The sequence below is a fragment of the Nothoprocta perdicaria genome, unplaced genomic scaffold, assembly GCF_003342845.1.
Source record: "Nothoprocta perdicaria isolate Ctin4 unplaced genomic scaffold, notPer1 scaffold_214, whole genome shotgun sequence".
In the NCBI taxonomy this organism is placed as follows: Eukaryota; Metazoa; Chordata; class Aves; order Tinamiformes; family Tinamidae; genus Nothoprocta; species Nothoprocta perdicaria.
Window position 1 is genome coordinate 672668 of NW_020455360.1, and position 17880 is coordinate 690547.

General features: G+C 43.7%; 1 protein-coding gene across 1 annotated transcript in view; it reads left to right on the plus strand.

The window, feature by feature from the left end:
- TMEM266 (transmembrane protein 266) overlaps positions 1 to 17880 on the plus strand; it is a 73555-nt gene that overhangs the window by 46794 nt on the left and 8881 nt on the right. Inside the window, exons 9-12 of the mRNA XM_026038658.1 lie at positions 2584 to 2640; positions 4397 to 4535; positions 6121 to 6236; positions 16586 to 16772. Of these exons, the coding sequence (XP_025894443.1) occupies positions 2584 to 2640; positions 4397 to 4535; positions 6121 to 6236; positions 16586 to 16772 (499 nt within the window). The remainder of the gene's footprint in view (positions 1 to 2583; positions 2641 to 4396; positions 4536 to 6120; positions 6237 to 16585; positions 16773 to 17880) is intronic.

Consider the following 17880-nt stretch of genomic DNA (forward strand, 5'->3'; position numbering starts at 1 on the left):
GGGCACCTCCCCTGCTCTCCAGGACCTCTCAAAGATGATGGAGAGAGRCTGAGCAATAACCTCGGCCAATTCCCTCAGCACTCTTGGGTGCATCCCATCTGGACCCATAGATTTTTGAGTGGCCAGTTTGCCTAAGTGATCCCTAACCCAATCCTTCTCAACCAGCGGAAGATCTTCCTTTAGCCCATTTACATCTCTTCCACTTGAGCCCTGCAGTTCATGGGGTGTCGCCTTAGCTGTAAAGATAGAGGCAAAGAAGGCATTTAGTAACTCTGCCTTCTCGGCATCCTCCGTCACCAAGGCCCCTTCCCCATTCAGCAGTGCACTACCATTTTCCCTCGTCTTCCTCTTGCTGTTGACATACTTATAGAAACCCTTCCTGTTGTCTCTGACTTGCCTCGCCAACTCTAATTCCACCMGGGCTTTGGCCTTTCTCATTTCACATCTGCATTCTCTGACGATGCGCCTGTATTCCTCSCACGTGGCCTGTCCCTTCTTCCACAAGCTGTAGTCTCTTTTTTTCTCGTTCATTTTGCCCAGCAGTTCCTTACCCATCCATACAGGTCTGCTGCCCCACTTACTTGACTTCTTTTTTGTGGGGATACACCGATCCTGAGCTTGGAGGAAGTGGTGCTTGAATATCAGCCAGCTGTCCTRGACCCCCTTTCCTTCTAGGACCCCGACTCAGGGGACTGCTCCAAGGAGCTCCCTGAAGAGGTCAAAGTTGGCTCTCTTGAAGTCCAGGGTAGCTATCCTACTTCTCGCCCAGCTTCCTCCACGCAGAATCGTGAATTCCAACATCTCGTGGTCGCTGCAGCCCAGACTGCCCCCAACCCTCCCATTTCCCACTAGACCATCTCTGTTTGTTAGTATCAGGTCTAGCAGCGCCCCTCTCCTTGCTGGCTCCTCAACCACCTGTATCAAGAAGTTATCTGCAATGTTCTGCAATGTTCTTTTCCACCATCAGTTTCTGTAAAGGTGCAAAGTATTCAGCCATCCTTTAGTTGCCCTTTGGCTTAATATTTTACTGATGCAGTATATACATAGAAGAAAATAACCTGGTCTTCTCCGCTGTCAGTGAGTCGCTGTTGGGAAAGTTGTCATGCTCAGTGCTGCAGGAGGCATCATGTTTCCTAACTCRTGTCCCGGTGACTGTCCATGAGCTTGTCATGGTGGACCCCAGGCTACCTTGCAAAATCACATTTACGTGCTCCCGAGTAACTGGTGCTGAAGTGTTTTGTGCGTGTTCTCATGCACGTGAGCATGAGAGGTGCTTGCAGAGGAGCTAAGGTGCTTTTAGCTGAAAGCAGCAGCACCTCAGCTTTACAGCAGCACGTGCCCTTACRCCATGCGCTCACGTGCCATCACGTTGGCAAATATGGGATCAGTTGTGCAGCCCTTCCTGCCTATCGAGGCCCTCCCTGCACACAGGTTAATGAGGTTAGAGCACCAAGACAGCACGATCAGCCCAGCCCGCAGCGGCTGAGATTCACAGCTGTCCACACCAACAGCACTGTATAGAAAAATCCAGTGCTGCTCTGCAGTTGGCCTTGGTACATTTGGCATTAATTTGATGCTGGTAGGGATTTAATGTATTTGTATTTGTAATGAAGAAAATGCGTATATTCATCACAGTCATTTTATATCTCTTTTTCTGCACAGTCCGTGGYATGGTCAGCTGACACGCTTAGGTCAGCTCAGCTCTTCTGTCCTTTCATGGAGAAAGTAGCATTTTGGTCTTCTTTGCAGGGCACACAGCTGCACGGTTAGGATCTTCTTGCATGTAACGTGTGTCRAGAGTTTGATGTTGCTGTGGGTAGAAAATATCCCTCGTGATTATGCTTTTATGTGAATTCAGTTTCAACGATTTCTATYATCAATTTGCTGATTGATTTTTTAAATTGCATCTTCTGAAAGTATTCAAGCAAGGTTAATTAAAAAAAAAAAAAAAAAAGGAAGATGCCATTGGATTTTTAATGAGAATTCACCATTGGTTCATTCTGTGTTCATTCTTTATTCTTCTTTCCTAGCTACTGACGCTACCCGTAGCTGTTTTGCTTAATAGAGCAGGATCATGGAGATATTTTCTCCTTCCCTCTCTGGCTTGCTGGAATTTTATAATAAGACAATATTCCATATGTCCATATTCCACTCTTGAGAGGAAAAGTGGTGAAATATCAGTAGCTTTATACATCATGTAGTGCCGGTATTCTAGGAAAACCATAAGCATTGGCACATCCAAGATGGCAGGAAAATAGAATTTCTCCCCATACAAGCACCTCTGAGAGGTACTGAGACCAAATCTTACATAGACCTGGGGGGTGGAGGATTTCAGTAATCTGGATCTCACACATCTAAAAGGGAGACTGTAGGAAGATGGAAAGATTGAGAGTGTGGGACTTTGTACTYGCTTAGGGAAGTTCTGCTGAGCTAGTATCGTTTCTCAGTCCTTGGTATTATTTAGAACAAATGCTTAATGCTTAAGACAAAAAGAAATGTTGAAAAGAATAAAGATGAAATGTTCATCTTAAGTTACAATAACATTTGTTGTCTTTTTTTTTTTTCTCTAATCTCTTTCACCAGACTGTTTTGAGGATTGTGGTCCTTGGCATATGGGATTATATTGAAAACAAAATAGAGGTAAGCACACCTCCTCTTTGTCCAGTTTCCTAGGCAGGCACAGCAGGAATATTAAGGACTGCTTTGGGTGGGTTTGTTATAGACCACAYGCAGTACAGGTGTCTTTTAGCTGGTATTCAGAGGTAGAAGCACAATCTTCTTGGCATATACATGTATACAGAGCTATATGAGGTAGCCCCTTTTCCTACAAGAGCGCAAGATTCAGCTGTAGTTAGAAGAATTATATTTAGAAATATTTTATTTCTGGGGTTGAAAATTGCACATTTTGGTCCATGTGCTTATGAATTTTGTTGTTAGACCTGTGTTAGCCAAACTGCTGACAGTGCTACGCAGAGAGAATGAGCAGTAGGGGCAAACACGGTCGTGCGGCTTGTGTAACCACATTCCCATAATCAAGTTGAAATTAGAACTTGTTGCAAAATTTTCAGCAGTTTTCTGATAGAAAATAGTCATTTGGCACTGCCCTTCYCAACCCCAAATTTCTTGTGAATTTTTAAAAATAAATTTAACCTTTAAAAATGTTGTAATTTTAACTTCAAATCAAAAATTAAGGTAAAATATATGTATTGTTCCAGAGACAGACAGAGAAATGTAATATTAAAAGTAACGTGTAATCCTAATTTAAGCAGAAATCTGCAGGTCAAGAAAATGAAAAGCTTATTTTGGGAATTGTGTGAAAAGCTAATGTTGCAGAGGATGCAGCAGGAAGAATTTTGGTTTTTTTTTTCATTGGGTTTAAGTGAATTCAGATGTCTGCATGCTTTTGTAATTAATTTTAATACCTTTTGACTTCTTTTGCTAAAAACTGAAGTGAAACTCACATTATTGATACAGAGATTCTGTATTATTGACCAAAATGCAGCAGTTTCAGAGAATTTAATTTGATAATGTGCAGTGGAATCATTGAAAACTGTTTATTTTCGGTACATTGAGTTTCTGTGCAAAACTTCTGAATGTGTGTTGCTTACAAAAACTATTTGCTGCCTCCCTGTGCAAGCCATTAGCTTGTGGTCTTTGGCAATTGGGAAGGGTCTGGATAGGAACAAGAACATGAGACGACTCTGTCCTTTTGGAGAAGGGTAGGACAGACACAGCACCACTGCAGGTTTGCTGTGAAGTGCGTTAAGACACACATTGCTCCTCCTACACCTTGCAGATTGCCTTTTCTGACCCAATCTGCAAGGCAGCTAGTGTCATAGTCATACAAATCCTACTGAGTTTTTATTTGTCAGAATCCTTGAAAACGTAGCTGCCCATAGATGAGTCTTGACGCACAGCTGTCTGCACACCCGTTTCATAGGCAGGATATGGCCTGGAGCCATCCCGTCTCTTTGCTCCATCTCTTTCGACTTGCCTTCTTGCTCTCTTCATTTAGACAGCAAGATCTATGGGCAGGGACTGTATCCTCACTTGGGTCAGCATTATGCTAATTAACAGGTAATAAATAGCAATGCTATAAAACTTTCTGGTTGTAATAACATTTATGCTATCACCCCTACCTGGAGATTTTGGCCAGTAGATCCAAATGCTTTTTTGCCCCCTGCCYTCCCACCACACTTTTTCTGCTCACCTTCATGGTCTCTGGGTGAAACACAAAGTATTTCTGTTGTGCTGCATGAAAAGGATGGAGCATTTTTGAGACTTGGCCACTCCCCTACCCCATACAAATATGTTTTGTAATGTTTCTTGTGGAGGAAGGCAGAGCAGAAATGTCAGAGCTTGTGAGGAAAGGTTTGAAAAGGTGATTTCTCCCTAGGTGTTTGATGGTGCTGTCATAATCTTGTCCTTGGCACCAATGGTGGCCTCAACAGTGGCTAATGGCCCCAGCAGCCCCTGGGATGCTATCAGCCTTATTATCACACTACGAATATGGAGAGTGAAGAGGATCRTTGATGGTGAGTGACTTTGGAGAAGAATAAAATTATGGAGAAAAAATATCAAAATTGCTTGTTACCATTGTTTTTATTGTTTTCCCCCCTCCTCCATTTCAAACCACTGAACAAAAGAGAATTATGAGGAGGAGAATAGATCTCGATTTCATGAAGATGTCTGTTAYTCCCCTGTGAATCTTTATATAATTGAATGGTTTGCACTTTATTGTGATGCACCTTCACATCCCCCATCCTGACAATGCGTCTGACCTGCCCTTTTCCCATCTCTTGCCACCAGACAATATTCCTGATTCTGCAAAATAATTGCTTCTAATTGGCTTTTCCGATATCTGCTGCACCATCTCCTTATCCCCCCAGGTAGCTCTGTGTTAGTGCTTTCTTTTCAAGTTTTTGCCTGTAACATGATTTTTATGTCAGATTCCTGAGTGTTTCTGACAGCRGGGGTTCTCTCTCAAAGGTGCTTTCTGTGAACCTGGCATGCTGTAACTCCTGGAACCAGGAGGTAGTTTTGCCCAGTACATCAGTACAGTTTTGCCAAGGCAAAAATGTGGGGCGCACCAGGGGAGGTGAAAGCRAGTCAAGGTCACAGAGAACATAACCAGCAACTCTACCTGGAAGCAAGAACTTAAAGGAAACAAACCTTAGGGTTGGTAAAGGGACAGCTCTCCAGGTATAGGCTGCTTTGTGATAAGTGGTTTCAGACATTTCAGATTGCAAGGATAGGAGGTGGAAAAGAAATAACTGAAGGGTTACTTTTCTCCAGTGTGAAAGATCAAGGTTGGGGTGTTATTTCTGGACAGATGCCCAGGACCTTCAGTATTCAGAGTTGAGAAAAATCATAGTCCTCTGAGTGAAGTATCCAAGCACAGTTGAGGATCTTGTGTAGCTTCACAAAGCATCAAGAATTGCAGTGGCCCTAAAACACCTTTGTTGATAGTATGAGTTTGCATTAAGTACAGCTGGAGCAAAATTTCCAGAGGCATTCAGAAGACTTGCTGAAAACTGGGCCATAGAGACCTCCTTCTCTTGAAAAGCCATAGAAGTGAAATGCCTTTTTGTTTTTAAAATCTCCTTCTTAGTCTGCTATTTCCATCAAGGACTTATTTTTGCAAATATGCCTAGGAATTAAATGCTTAGAGCTCTGGAATAATTCTTTTCCCAAGAGAGCCGTACTGTTGAAATTTTGAGGGGATGGGCACGACTCCAAGCAGAAAATCCTCCTACCCAGCAGTTCAGGAAACCTGTGGTAAACACTGGGAAAACATCCGTGTTAGTGCAGAAGCTAGGGAGAGCGTGCAGGATGCATTTCAGCTCAGCCAGACAAACAGAGATATGACTGAACAAGGTCTAGACCTCGCTGATGACCTGAATTGTACATGTTAGAAGTCCTTCCCCAGAAAAAAATTCTGTTTGGAAAAGAAATTATCCAGTTCTCTGTCAGTGAAAGGGGTGAAGTTCTGTGGCCTGTGCAGTACAAGACTAGACTGTTAAGAAGATGCCTTCTGGCCTGAAGGTCTGCAAAGGTATTCCCTCTGATAAAAAACAAATCACAGCTGCGTTACTTCACATGCTTATTTCTATTTTCCAGCCTATGTCCTTCCAGTGAAACTGGAGATGGAGATGATGATTCAGCAATATGAGAAGGCAAAGGTTATTCAAGATGAGCAGCTGGAAAGACTAACCCAGATCTGCCAAGAACAAGGGGTAAAGTTCAGTCATCTCTTTCTTTGTGTGTAACTTGTCCTGGCGAATGAAATGGTTTACATACTTTGCTGCAAGCTAAGGCTTGAGGAATATCACTAGGATATTGTTGCAAGGTGACAGGTCTCAGCCATTAGGGAATCATCTAGCTGAGGACAGGATATTATCAGCTGGGTCAAACTGCTGCTGTCTCCCTCTGCAGCTGTGCAAGTGTTTTTAAGTTGAAGAAAACAAGTGTGATGAATAAAAAGCAATGGTTCAGTATTTACTTTATGGAGTAAATACGGGCAGTTGGACATACTATTCAGAACATGCAAAAATCATTGCCACTGTTGGAGACTGCAGCTGTATTAAGGCTATAGTCCCAGGAAAACTGCATGCAGTTGAAAGCTAATGAGTTGCTTAAACTCCTGTTTGCTATGAAGTTCACCTGCTTTAAATGCAGCAGGCAGCTTCCCTGTAGGTCAGAGACTCTTTTGGCAGGCTCAGAATGTTGCAGCAGAAGCTTCTAGTTGCTGGAAGCAGGTCAAGATTTCAGACTCCTCCCAGGTCCCCAAATGTTCATGACTCAAATTAGAAATTAGAGAAAATGAATCTTAAAATATTTCAGAGAAATATCTTTACATTAAAAAAGATACAAAAACACTGATTTGCACAGTGAACCAAGAGTGTTGAATTACAGGTTGTCCCTTGAAAATGAATGTCCCATGAATAACTTGTCCCATGAAACCAGCCATATATGATCAGGCTAATGGCATTCATTCGACAATCAAACTACAACAGAATGATACCCTATGTAACTTATTTCTATTTGAACTATAAGGATAACTGTGAGGTGTCTAAGTAAAGCTTRCAGGTCCTTTTTATACCTTTTGTGCCCCCTCCACACTTGTGGTAGGTGGTTTTCAAACGCAAAATGAGGAGAGCTCTAAATCTGAACATCTTGATCAGACAAGAAGGACCTGGACATACAGCGGAGGTGATTTATCACAGAGCAGGCCAACTGCCCAGCAGATGCTTAATCTGAAGGAAGGATTTAAGTGCCCATCTCTAAGCCGGGTTTTTAACTGGCTTTTGGATTTGGGTCCTGAATGTCTTGGTTCCTAACCCAGGATTCAGCAAATGAGCTCCTGATGGCAGTAAAGTACCTTCTCAGTGTWGTAAATTTAGAAGACCCATTGGCAACACATGCCGTTTAGCACTGCTGCTTTTGACACACTGTCATACTAACCATAAAAAATTTCTAAACCTTAGACTTGACTGCTGCAAAAAAAAATAGTTGCATTCAAACATGTGTGTTTCTCTAGTGGCAGAAGTGCATTCCTCTTCATATGATTTGTGTGGTGATACTAATTGATTCATGCTTCTACCATGGCTGGGCAATGGTATGTTCCCCTCTCTATGAAAGTGGAGCAAACCCACGCGGCACCCCGGAGCCGATTTGCTGAGTGCCATTGCAGTGCTTTGCAGATCAGCCCGTGCTCTTGCGCTGCTGTTCCTCCCTAATGAGAAATCAGACATTCTGAAACAGTTGGTGTTTAGGAAATGGATTGTGTATCCAGGTAACTCTCTCAATTCCCAAACAGGTTTTTCTTTCTCGGTCTTGAGTAAGAGAGGACCCTTTATCCCAAATGGAGTTCAGAAGCAGCATTTGCCACCCTCCATTGCGATCCCTGTGCCTCCTTATCTGCACGCGCAGCCCTAAGCTGAACTCCGGTGGTTAGCACAGCTGTATATCAAGTATAAAGAAATATTGCATTGGTAGATGAGTAAATCTGTGGAAACAGAGCAGTTTTCCTCCTGGCTTTCAAGTGTCATCTGCTATGGAAAAATATGGACTATGGAAAAATGACAGTATAGTAATCTCTCTTATTTTACTGTCCTGAGTTTCTGCCAAACAAATGTCTCAGCTGTATAATATGAGGTAAATGTATTAATTTGCTGCAGTTAGCAGCGTAAGACTGTGACACTAGTACTGCATCCTTCCCTTGTAAATTAATAGCTTCATAATTCAGTCAAGAACAAGTTGTCAGCATTATAATATTTGCATTAACATTGTGTAYGCTATCTGGTGTGAAAAATATGTCCTAATTTTAGCATCTAAAATTCTGCCAGGGTTTTCCTTTTTCGTTTGATCATCTTTCCTGGCCTTTTTAAAGAGTTGCTCGTTCACGGTGTTTGAGCATGGGTGCCTGTGTTTTTGAGCGAAGGGTTGCCTGCAGCCATCTGGCTGCTCTTGTCTTTGGAGCCACAGCAGGGAGGGATCCCAGGTTACCAGGGCTGTGTGGTGGGATAKCTGGGAGCCACCTAGAACCACATCTGCATGGAGGGCTTGCCCTGATGCCCCAGGTTCAAGCTCTGTAGGTCTCTTCTGGGCATACGGCTGGGGCAGCCTAGTGCTCCCTACCAAGGCCAATACTGGGCACCCACCATGGCTGCCTGCATCCCAGCAGTGTGACTGTAGCTGCTGACTCGTCCTGAGGCTGCTACTTAGTGGTCACACTTGTTATTTGTGTTGATTTATTCATTACAGACAGAGTTGAAAACATTCTTGTTAAAAAGGTTGCTCAGTGCTTCCTTTTATAAGACCCTGTCTTTGTTTCTCACTGCTTTGCCACATACCATGCAATTGGGCTTGAAATTCTCAATGCTTGGCATCTTCCCCAGATTAAATTAGTTTAGAACTTTCAAACAAAGTATTTGTGATTTCTGAAGAGGAGTTGGGAAAAACTGGTCTTCCTTTTTTTTTTCCATCCTAAAAAGGAAGAAAAATAGGCCAATTCTCTGAGATGTCTTATGCCCTCCTGTTTTGTAAATGGTACCATTACCATTTTATAGGCAAATAGCCTTCTTGTCACAGCTGAGTTTTTAACTATACTTTTAAACAGCAGCAGATGCTGTGTGTTTTAAATCAGCCTTGTGCATAGGCACGAAATGGTGGAACTGAAGTTGTAAGTGCCCCTCTGGCATTTCTTTCCAAGTAGATTTGTTGAGTGGACTTGTATCCTGACCATAACTGATTTACACATAGCCAAATGTACTTAGCTGTATGGTCAGTTTAAAAGGGGACGGTCTTTGTGGGAATTGTCTCAGAACCTAGTTCATCTCACAGTTGCAGAAATATTTCTGTTGGCCAAAGGTAAAACATACAAAAGCGGGAACAAATGATGACAGAGTAAGACTAAAAGGAAGGCAAAATCATCTGTTTGCCAACTTATACTAGTTTAAGTTTGTTTCTGTTGTTGTTTCTTTTCTAAAGGCAAAATCCAGAGAGAAGACCCAGTGAAAAGGTAGGGTAGCAAAATGAGGACTAGGAGAAGTAGCTGAAGGGTAATATCTACCAGCAAGCTCATTCTCCCCAGAAACCACCTGATTGGGATTTCTGCCACTTTTTTTCATATGCCTACGGGCAAGGCCAAGATAATTTCACAGCGCAGTTGATCTGTGATCACCTACCTGTGTCACTGCTGCCCCATCGATTTTTAATTTGGGAACTAGCCCTAATTCCTGGGAGGAGGGCAGAGCAGCCAGGTTCTTCATGTGCCTTCCCCAGGGTCCTCAACCTGGCTTMCTTTCAGATGCTCCTCTCCATTTTTCCCATGCAAGGTGTGTTGGAGATAAGATTAGTGGTGGCTGCCAGGCCAGTGTCTCAGCATGCCTGTCCCACACTAACCATAAAAGAAGCTCTTTGTGCCAGGTCTCACACTCAAGAGAGAACTCTTGAGTTGTTCCTTCTCTCCATTCTTTACATATGTCCCTTCAGTTTTATTTTGTGTTGATCAATATACGTGATAAAGCCCCTTTTAAAGAGAAGAATGTGAGCTGTTCTCATCAGCCTAAGCAGGAATCTGCATGTGCATCTTGGCCTGTGCAGCAGCAAACAGTGCAGCAAGCAGAAGTGGGAGAAGTGGAGTCCACTCCTTAAAAAAAAAAAAAAAGTTAAAAGGAAGAAAAATGCAACCTCCCTTTGTCTTGCTTTTTAAATTAATGTTTCATTAATCGTGTGTTTTTCTGGACAGCGATAGCATATCAAAACTGTAAAGTATGTTTCCATTTCTGAAGAACGTTGAAGATGTACTCTTCCAAACATGAAACTCTTTCCAGATGTTGAATCTTGGCTAGCCATACATCTGAAAACCAGAATATATTTTATGAATTATAGTTGCCTGGGCCACCACTTTGGTCTCTGTAGTACCCCACTGACACTGTTGAATTGTTTGCTGTTTTGTTTATTCTCTGCTGGCCAAGAGAGATGTCATTAAATGGGAGTGGAACCTCAGGGCAGTCAAGGCAGAAAGTACTGAGATGACTGCACAAGACTTCACAAAACATGAGAAACATCAGTTGTCACAGCAACAGGAAATTCAAAAAATATTGGGGTAATAYTGGGGTTATTTATCAAAAATAACACATTGATTAAAGAGAATACATTGCTGATGATATTGTTGTATCAAAATCACTTGAAACTGCAAAATGAAGAAAATYCTGAAGTTTCATTAACAATGTAAATTCCAGTCAGGGAAGGTYGGATTTTTTTTCTTTGGAGTCAGCTGTAAAGGAATTTCCGTTTCTGTTAATAGATTGACATACGATCTGTTTAACTTTCATAAGAGTCCTTTAGGTGACTGCAATCCAGCTAAGATTATATATTCAGCTTTATCACAGGASCTCCCTTTCTGTCAGCTCATACAGAATTAGGTTTTTCATCATTCTCAAAACTGTAACAACTATAGAAGATGTAATTTCTTTTTTATCTTGAAATATAATTTGTACAACAGCTGCTAGTTTAATGACAGGGCTATTTAGCTGCTAAAATTACCTATCGGAGAAATAAGTTATGTTCTCCTTTTGCAATAATTTTAATTTATTTCTAACTACCAGTCATTTTCTTAGTGACTGGAAGGCAGCCAAGGTCATCCTGTGTTTCACTCTGTCTATAAATCATTAGTTTGCAACTCTCTCCCGATTTTTATTGTTACCAACAATGGCTAAACTAATGGAAATAAACACTGGATTGTGTCCCAATGGCAGATGAGTTTCAGGGCAGGGCAGGCTGTACAGACACTCCTAAGAGTGGAGCACAGTTATTGCTCCCCTTGCATTAGGCACAAGTAAGCTTCTTTCTAAAATGTTCATTGATTTCTCTGAGACTGTCAATCACACGCTGTTGCTAGACCATTAAAGAGAAGTACTATATGATTCACTGCTAAGTCTGGCCTTTCTTGAGGCTTAAATGCATTTTATGAAATAGCAGATAGGATAGGTGGTGCTTTTTATAAATCCAGGCATGTGAAGTCAGATGTTCTGTAGAGCTCTGTGTAGTTCTCTAATTTTGTTTGCTTATAAATAATTACCTAAGACATTCTTTAAATGAGGAGGTGTACAGGGGATCCCTGTAGTACTTTCTGCTTTATTTCCTGCCAAAAGATTAAGTTTTTATTACAAGAGGACATGCAACAACTTCTGAAGACACTAAGCGAGCTTGTATCTCCCAGCAATGAGCTATCTCACCACGCCTGACGATCTAGTTACCCATTCTTGTGTACGATCTTGATAACTTTCTTGGTAGCAAGGTTATTGTCACATAAGCCACATGTTAGCACCTTTATTTTGGAAGTTTCATTCCACGTGAATATAAAACCTCACTCTTCCAGCAGTACATATATAAATGTCTTACTAGCATGTAAAACATAGCCTTTCTTTCACCAGTTTGGAAGAGATCACGTATGACTTAAATTTGTGCACACTCCAAAGGTGTGGTTTAAAAAATGTAGCCCAAATTTGTGAGGCCGTATGTGGGATGCTTGGCTCATCCAGGCTCCCTGCTGCAAGAGGGATTTGCACATACTGAACCAAGTGCAGCAAAGGCTACCTAGGCAGTTTAGGCTGGGGCGCGTGGCATAGGAAAAGCCGAGGAAGCTGAGCTTGTTCAGCCTCGTGGCGAGAAGATAAGGAGGGGGACGTTATTGCTAAATGCAGCTCTGTCACAGAAGACTGTAGACGGTAAAAGAAGTGGTGAGTACAAGCTGGAATAAGAATTCCTATTAAGTATAAGAAAAATCTTTTTTATTGTTAGGGTGGTTGACCACCGGAATTAATTGTCAGGTACCAAGTGTTGTGGGATCTCCATTCATGGCAACATTCAAAACCTGACAGGCCTGAGCAATCTGAGCTGAAGGAGCTTGCTTTGATTAAGGTGTTGAAGTGATCCTCACGCGTCCTTCCTACCTAAATTGTTTGGTGATACCTGTGATGTTTTCAAACGTGCTTTTCCATTGTAGAGTATGTTAGGGACGCACTAGAAGCTATCACTGTGTGTAACTACAGATAATGCCTGTCATGGGTGTCATGGTAAGCAGCTTCAGTACCAGTCTCAAAGGGACCAAGGCTCAGTTTGCAATCCCTGTAAGACAGCAGTTCATTTCCATCAGCCTCCTTGCTGTAGGCAGGTTTTCTTGCATACAGCAGCATGCCCATTACTTACCCACTGGCTCTCCATGGGATTTCCTCAGCGCCTATGGCAGAGCTGATACCTATGAAGAAGTCTTCTTTTAAAACAAATCAAAGCATACACATATATTTTTATGTTTTATTTTTCTTATGCTAAACATTTCATTAACATTTATGTTAAACGTTTATTAAAGGATGATGAAGAAAGGATGATTTACCTGAAAACAGGAAACATAATTTTCTCAGAGAGGTTTCTTGCAGTACTCCCATATTCAGGAGGCCCAGGTCTGCCTCCAGATAGCTGCATCAGCTCCTGTCTGCAAATAGAAATTTCATGTGTTTAATTTGGCTCAGAATTTTTACTTAAAAAGAACGTTATATTTTACACCTTTTTCTGATTTATTTAACATGCCCTGGAGTATATGACATGCAGTCAGAGCAATCTCATTAGCTCTTTTACACATTAGACCTGYCCGAGGTCAGTGTTCAATATAATGTTCAGGAGATATAAGCACCTGCAACATAATTTGCTCATGCAGTCTCTCCCTGAATTATACCCGCAAGGAACACCCACCCCTATTTAATCTAACCTTTGTTGTTAGTGGATTGCTCTTTGTTGCCATGTCTGTATTCCAGCTTCTAAAGTATCTTGGTTTAATTTTTAAGTATTAATTGCAAATAATATTGAACCAGTCTCCTGAGTAGATAGGTATATGCCTTTTATGAGCTAAAAAGCTTAAGAGAACATGTGATTCCAGTTACAGTTACTCACATGACAGTATTTACTCTTTCCATCCTTTTTAATGACTACAGAGACTTCAGGGCAAGCAGGAGTGGGACCTGGAAGAGGATGATGAGACCATCCATGGTAAAGGAAGGGTGGGAGAGCCCGTGCTGGCCAGCAGCAGCCGTAGGCGAGCGCAGTGTTTCTGTGCACTCTCCCCGCACGTCTTGCGCACGGTGCCGACGTGCGGGGTGCTCTGCTCTGCCTGGGGGTACAGCCCCCACTCTGCTCCTGACAGCTCATCTGCGGTTCTGGAGGTTAGATCAGATGGGCTTGCTCAAGGGTGAGAGCCGAAAAGAGGACGGACATATGGATTGTGTTTGCAGCAAGCCATAAACTTGGGTTCACACATCACTTAAAAGTTCCAAGTCCTGCATGCGCCTTTCATAGTTGGGCAGTGGATGAGAGAAGTGTTACTTGAGCCAGGACAGGAGGTATAGGTTTCAGTTTCTTCTAGGATGCTTTATTTGTGAGATGCTGAGAAGCAGGTGCTTCTGCGGTGCGTGGCTTAGGCGTGTGTTTCTGTCCCTTAAACRGAAGATGGCAGCAAAGCCTCTTCTGTTGCTCGTGTTTTCAGCAGTAGTAGCTGGTCACCTGGGTCGCTGTGGTGTTCCCTGTTTGTGTTGTGCGTCAACCAAGGTAATATTTTTCCTTAAGTATTTGATAAAGATTTATTTGGTCTAAATGCAGTTGTCCAGTGTGGCGACACAAGGTGATGCTCACAGACTGCTGCTGGGCCAGCAAACCAGGCTGAGCAGTTGGTAGTTTGTTGGCAGGGTCATATTGAACAGTAAGRTTTATGAACTCATCCTTTAAAAGCTGGATGGTCGCTGTGCCATAGAGATGTTAAGCATTGACAGTATCTCTGGATTCAAACCATTTGGAAACGCTTCCTTTATTGCTTGGTGCACACGAGTGGGCGTAAGTCTTATTTCTCTGCTCCTTTTTGCTGTAGCTTCACTGTGGCAGGAAAGTTTTTGCTTATGTGCTTCACCTCTCTCAAATACAGCAATCTTCTTCAAGCCTTTGGTCCTTGCAAGGTTCAGCCAGTCTTTGTAAATGCCTAAGCAGCTTAAATTGGGTGAGAAACAGAAGTACAATGYGATGATGTTTTGAGCTCGCCTTTAACTAGCTTTATCTATTTGCTTTGTACCTGCTGTTATTTTTTTTTTTTATCTTCTGAGAAAAAAAAAAAAATCAGGTCCTGCCTTTAGACAAGAATTAAGCATCTTAGGGGCAATATTTTTTTTAATACAAAGGAATGTTGTTGAAGGGTGAAATGTGAGATGTACAAGGACAGTAACAATGCCAAATTCTGACTGCCTTTCAATGTGAGCTAGGCAAGTCAGTGTGATTAAGCAATGCCTTCCGAAAAAAAAAAAAAAATTAAACTATTGTTTTTGAGTATATTTYTCCCTTCAAGCCAAGGGGATCTCCGAAAGGGAAACTTTCTTCTTTTTAAGATGAAATAGGAAATACTTGAGGGAGTCAGAATTAAGCCCTGACAAATAGCATCAGTCTCTGGCTTAGTGGCCCATTCATGCTCTCCCCTCTGCAGTGACAYGAGCAGCCAGCGGCTCGGGGCGCTCTCAGAGGCAGGGGGAGCAGCAAGGCGCCCTGGCTACCACCGAACACGCCAGCTGGGACCTGCCCCACAGAGGTCTCAGTGGAGGGAGCACGGGACAGGGCTGTGCTTAGCTAGTGGCCTGGGCTCCAAGGACTGCCTGGCAGGGACCTTGCTCAGGAGCAGCACGTATTTTGTGCACCCACAACTGCCCCAGCGTGTTCACTGATTCGGAGAGAACAAGCTGTGTGTTGTGTTGAGCCAGTYTGAGAGTAACGAGGAGGGCCAAAACAGCCCTTTTACTCTCTAGTTTTGAGTCGTGCAGTGAGCCCTGCAGTTCCYGTAAGCTCCTTTGCTTGTGCTCTGGAAAGCAGATGCCAGCCTCCACATAGAGCAAACTGGAATCTCTGTTTTTTCTCTCTTTTTCTTTCTGAAGGGCTGGGAGCTGCGTCTCGCTCGCCCTGCGGCGCAGTGGGACACAGCGCGGGCRCGCGGCAGGACGCCTGGCGCTGCTCTGGTCACGCGCGCAGCCCCRCGCCCAACAGTGGTGCTCGCCCGGCTCGGCCTCGCGGCAGCCACAGGCACCCTTGGCTGCTTCAGTGAGGGGCGGCCCCGCGGTGCTGAATTTTAGATGCCCGTGCCTATTACTTGCCTCATTTGCTTTTCCTTCTCAGGCTCTGTAATGAGACATGACTTGGTCGCTTCTGCACTACAGATCTTAAAAAGCATTTGAAAAGGAGAACCCTCTGCCAGCCAGCTCTGGCGCTGGGATTTCRCTGTTCTTACAAAAGGGCCTAGAGGGTCCCTTCAGTCTCTCGAGGAGAGGATTTTCCTCGTGCGGTGGAAGAWGTGTGGCCCCCTAAGCACAGAAGTGTGCTGCATCTGTCAGGTCGTTGCTGGTCCCCTTGTGCCTTTTTGTCAGCGTCTGCTTTATAACAGCAGTCACGAGGCTGATCCCCCAYGCTGCAGCAGACCCTTAATCGTCCTGGCCCACATGTTTGCGCCAGAAGAATGGCACCCTGCCCCAGGGTTTCCGGCACACTCGTGAGCACAGAAGGTTTTGGGGTGGAAGGGAACCACAGCATCCCTCGTCCTGCCCTTGGCAACAGGGAAGCAAAAATTGGGCATTACTCTGAGATCCTGCCTCCACAGAAATCCTCTGTACAAAGTCAGGCTGTGAAGGATGAGTCTCAAGAACTTACATGGCTGTTAAGGGTGATCTTCTAGAAAGTTTTCGAATAATTGAGCAGTTCCTTCTGTCAGAAATTGTCCAAGAGCCTCTATGCAGCATGCACAAGTATGCTAAATYGACGAGGAGCGCAAGGCAGCTACTAATTTAGATGATGTGAAGAATAGGCCAGATCTTAGGAGCTCTGGGAGAACATCAGAACATGAGCGTGGACTCATGTACCCCTGCAACAAATTGTTTGCTCTCACAGGTCTTCACCCAGGCCTGCAGCAGTTTAATGTTGAGCTGGGTAACAGGCCTCAGCTCTAGAACACAGATTTCCAGTCACATCCAGGTCACATYAGTTGTGTTGTTTTCCCCTCTAGTTCGAAATCCGGCAGCTGCGGGCCCACCTTGCCCAGCAAGACCTGGACCTGGCTGCGGAGCGGGAGGCTGCGCTGCAAGTCCCCCATCTCCTGAACAAGCAGAGCAGCAACAGGTACAAGGTGGTGGCAACTGAAGACTCGGATGATGAAGCCACCGAGAACATCACTGAGCTACGACCGCCACCAGGTGAGTGCTGCCCGTGTGCTGCTGCCTCCTGCCTTGGAGGGAGTTAATGAATCCACTAAATAATTTCACTCCACCAGCAAACTGCTGACTTTTGATGGAGACTGCATTTTTGCAAGGAAATTATGTCTCCTTCAGAGCGTCAGGAGCTGTTCTTGRATTTGTGAACAGATTCTGACCAGAGCCAATAAAATGACTGTGGCAGAAAATGATTGTGCTGTACGTCCCCCATGTCCTTGAGATTGTATCCATCAAACCTTGAAGAAGCAGCAGCCAAGTGAGAATTGGCAGGAAAAAAAAATTACCCAGAGGTAAAAGCAAGGGAATTGAGGAGAACATTGAAAAACAGTTTCAGACTTTGGCCACTTGCATTTCTGTGATTTAGAGAGGACCCAGGGCAGGTCTGAATTGATGTTATGGCTCACAGCTGCTACTGTGTCTGCACAGGAACCAGCTTCATAACTCAACTAGTGATATTTATAGTATTGCATTGTTTTCCTACTGGTTTTAATAGTATCCAGTTAAATGTATTAGGCCAGATTAGCCTCTTCTGTAAATCTTGTGTCAGCAAGGTTACATCAGGAATTAACATGCCCAGTTTTTGAACAAGTGGAGAGTCTGATGTCTGCTGAGAGTACTCAGCTACACACATTTATGTTACAGGCATGGATATGTAATTGCAGACATATGAATCTATAGAAACTTGCATCTCCTGTTGTAGTCTGTGAGCTGTGTGATATTTTCTGAATATTAGAGTTGGGTTAACAGAAGAAAAACGTGGTGTACAGTCAAGGGAAGAGGTAGAAAGCTGCACACCTAGAACCRTATAGTTCTGGGCTGGTTGTCTCCATACTTGTGTACAGCAGAGGGTCAGTTCCTGGCTGCTCCTGGAAACAGGATTGTGATGAGCGCAGGATTGTCTGTGTTTTGACAGGTCCCAGCCATCCTGCTCGTCACCCTGCACTCAACTGGCCCACCAGGTTTGTGTGGCTGCCCCTGCATCAGCTGTGACCCTCCCTCGGCCTGTTCCCTCACTGGGTTGTGAATGCAGCCTGAGAGGTGCCAGGGCACGGGCAGCCCCAGTGCCGGGCCACGGGCAGCCCCAGTGCCG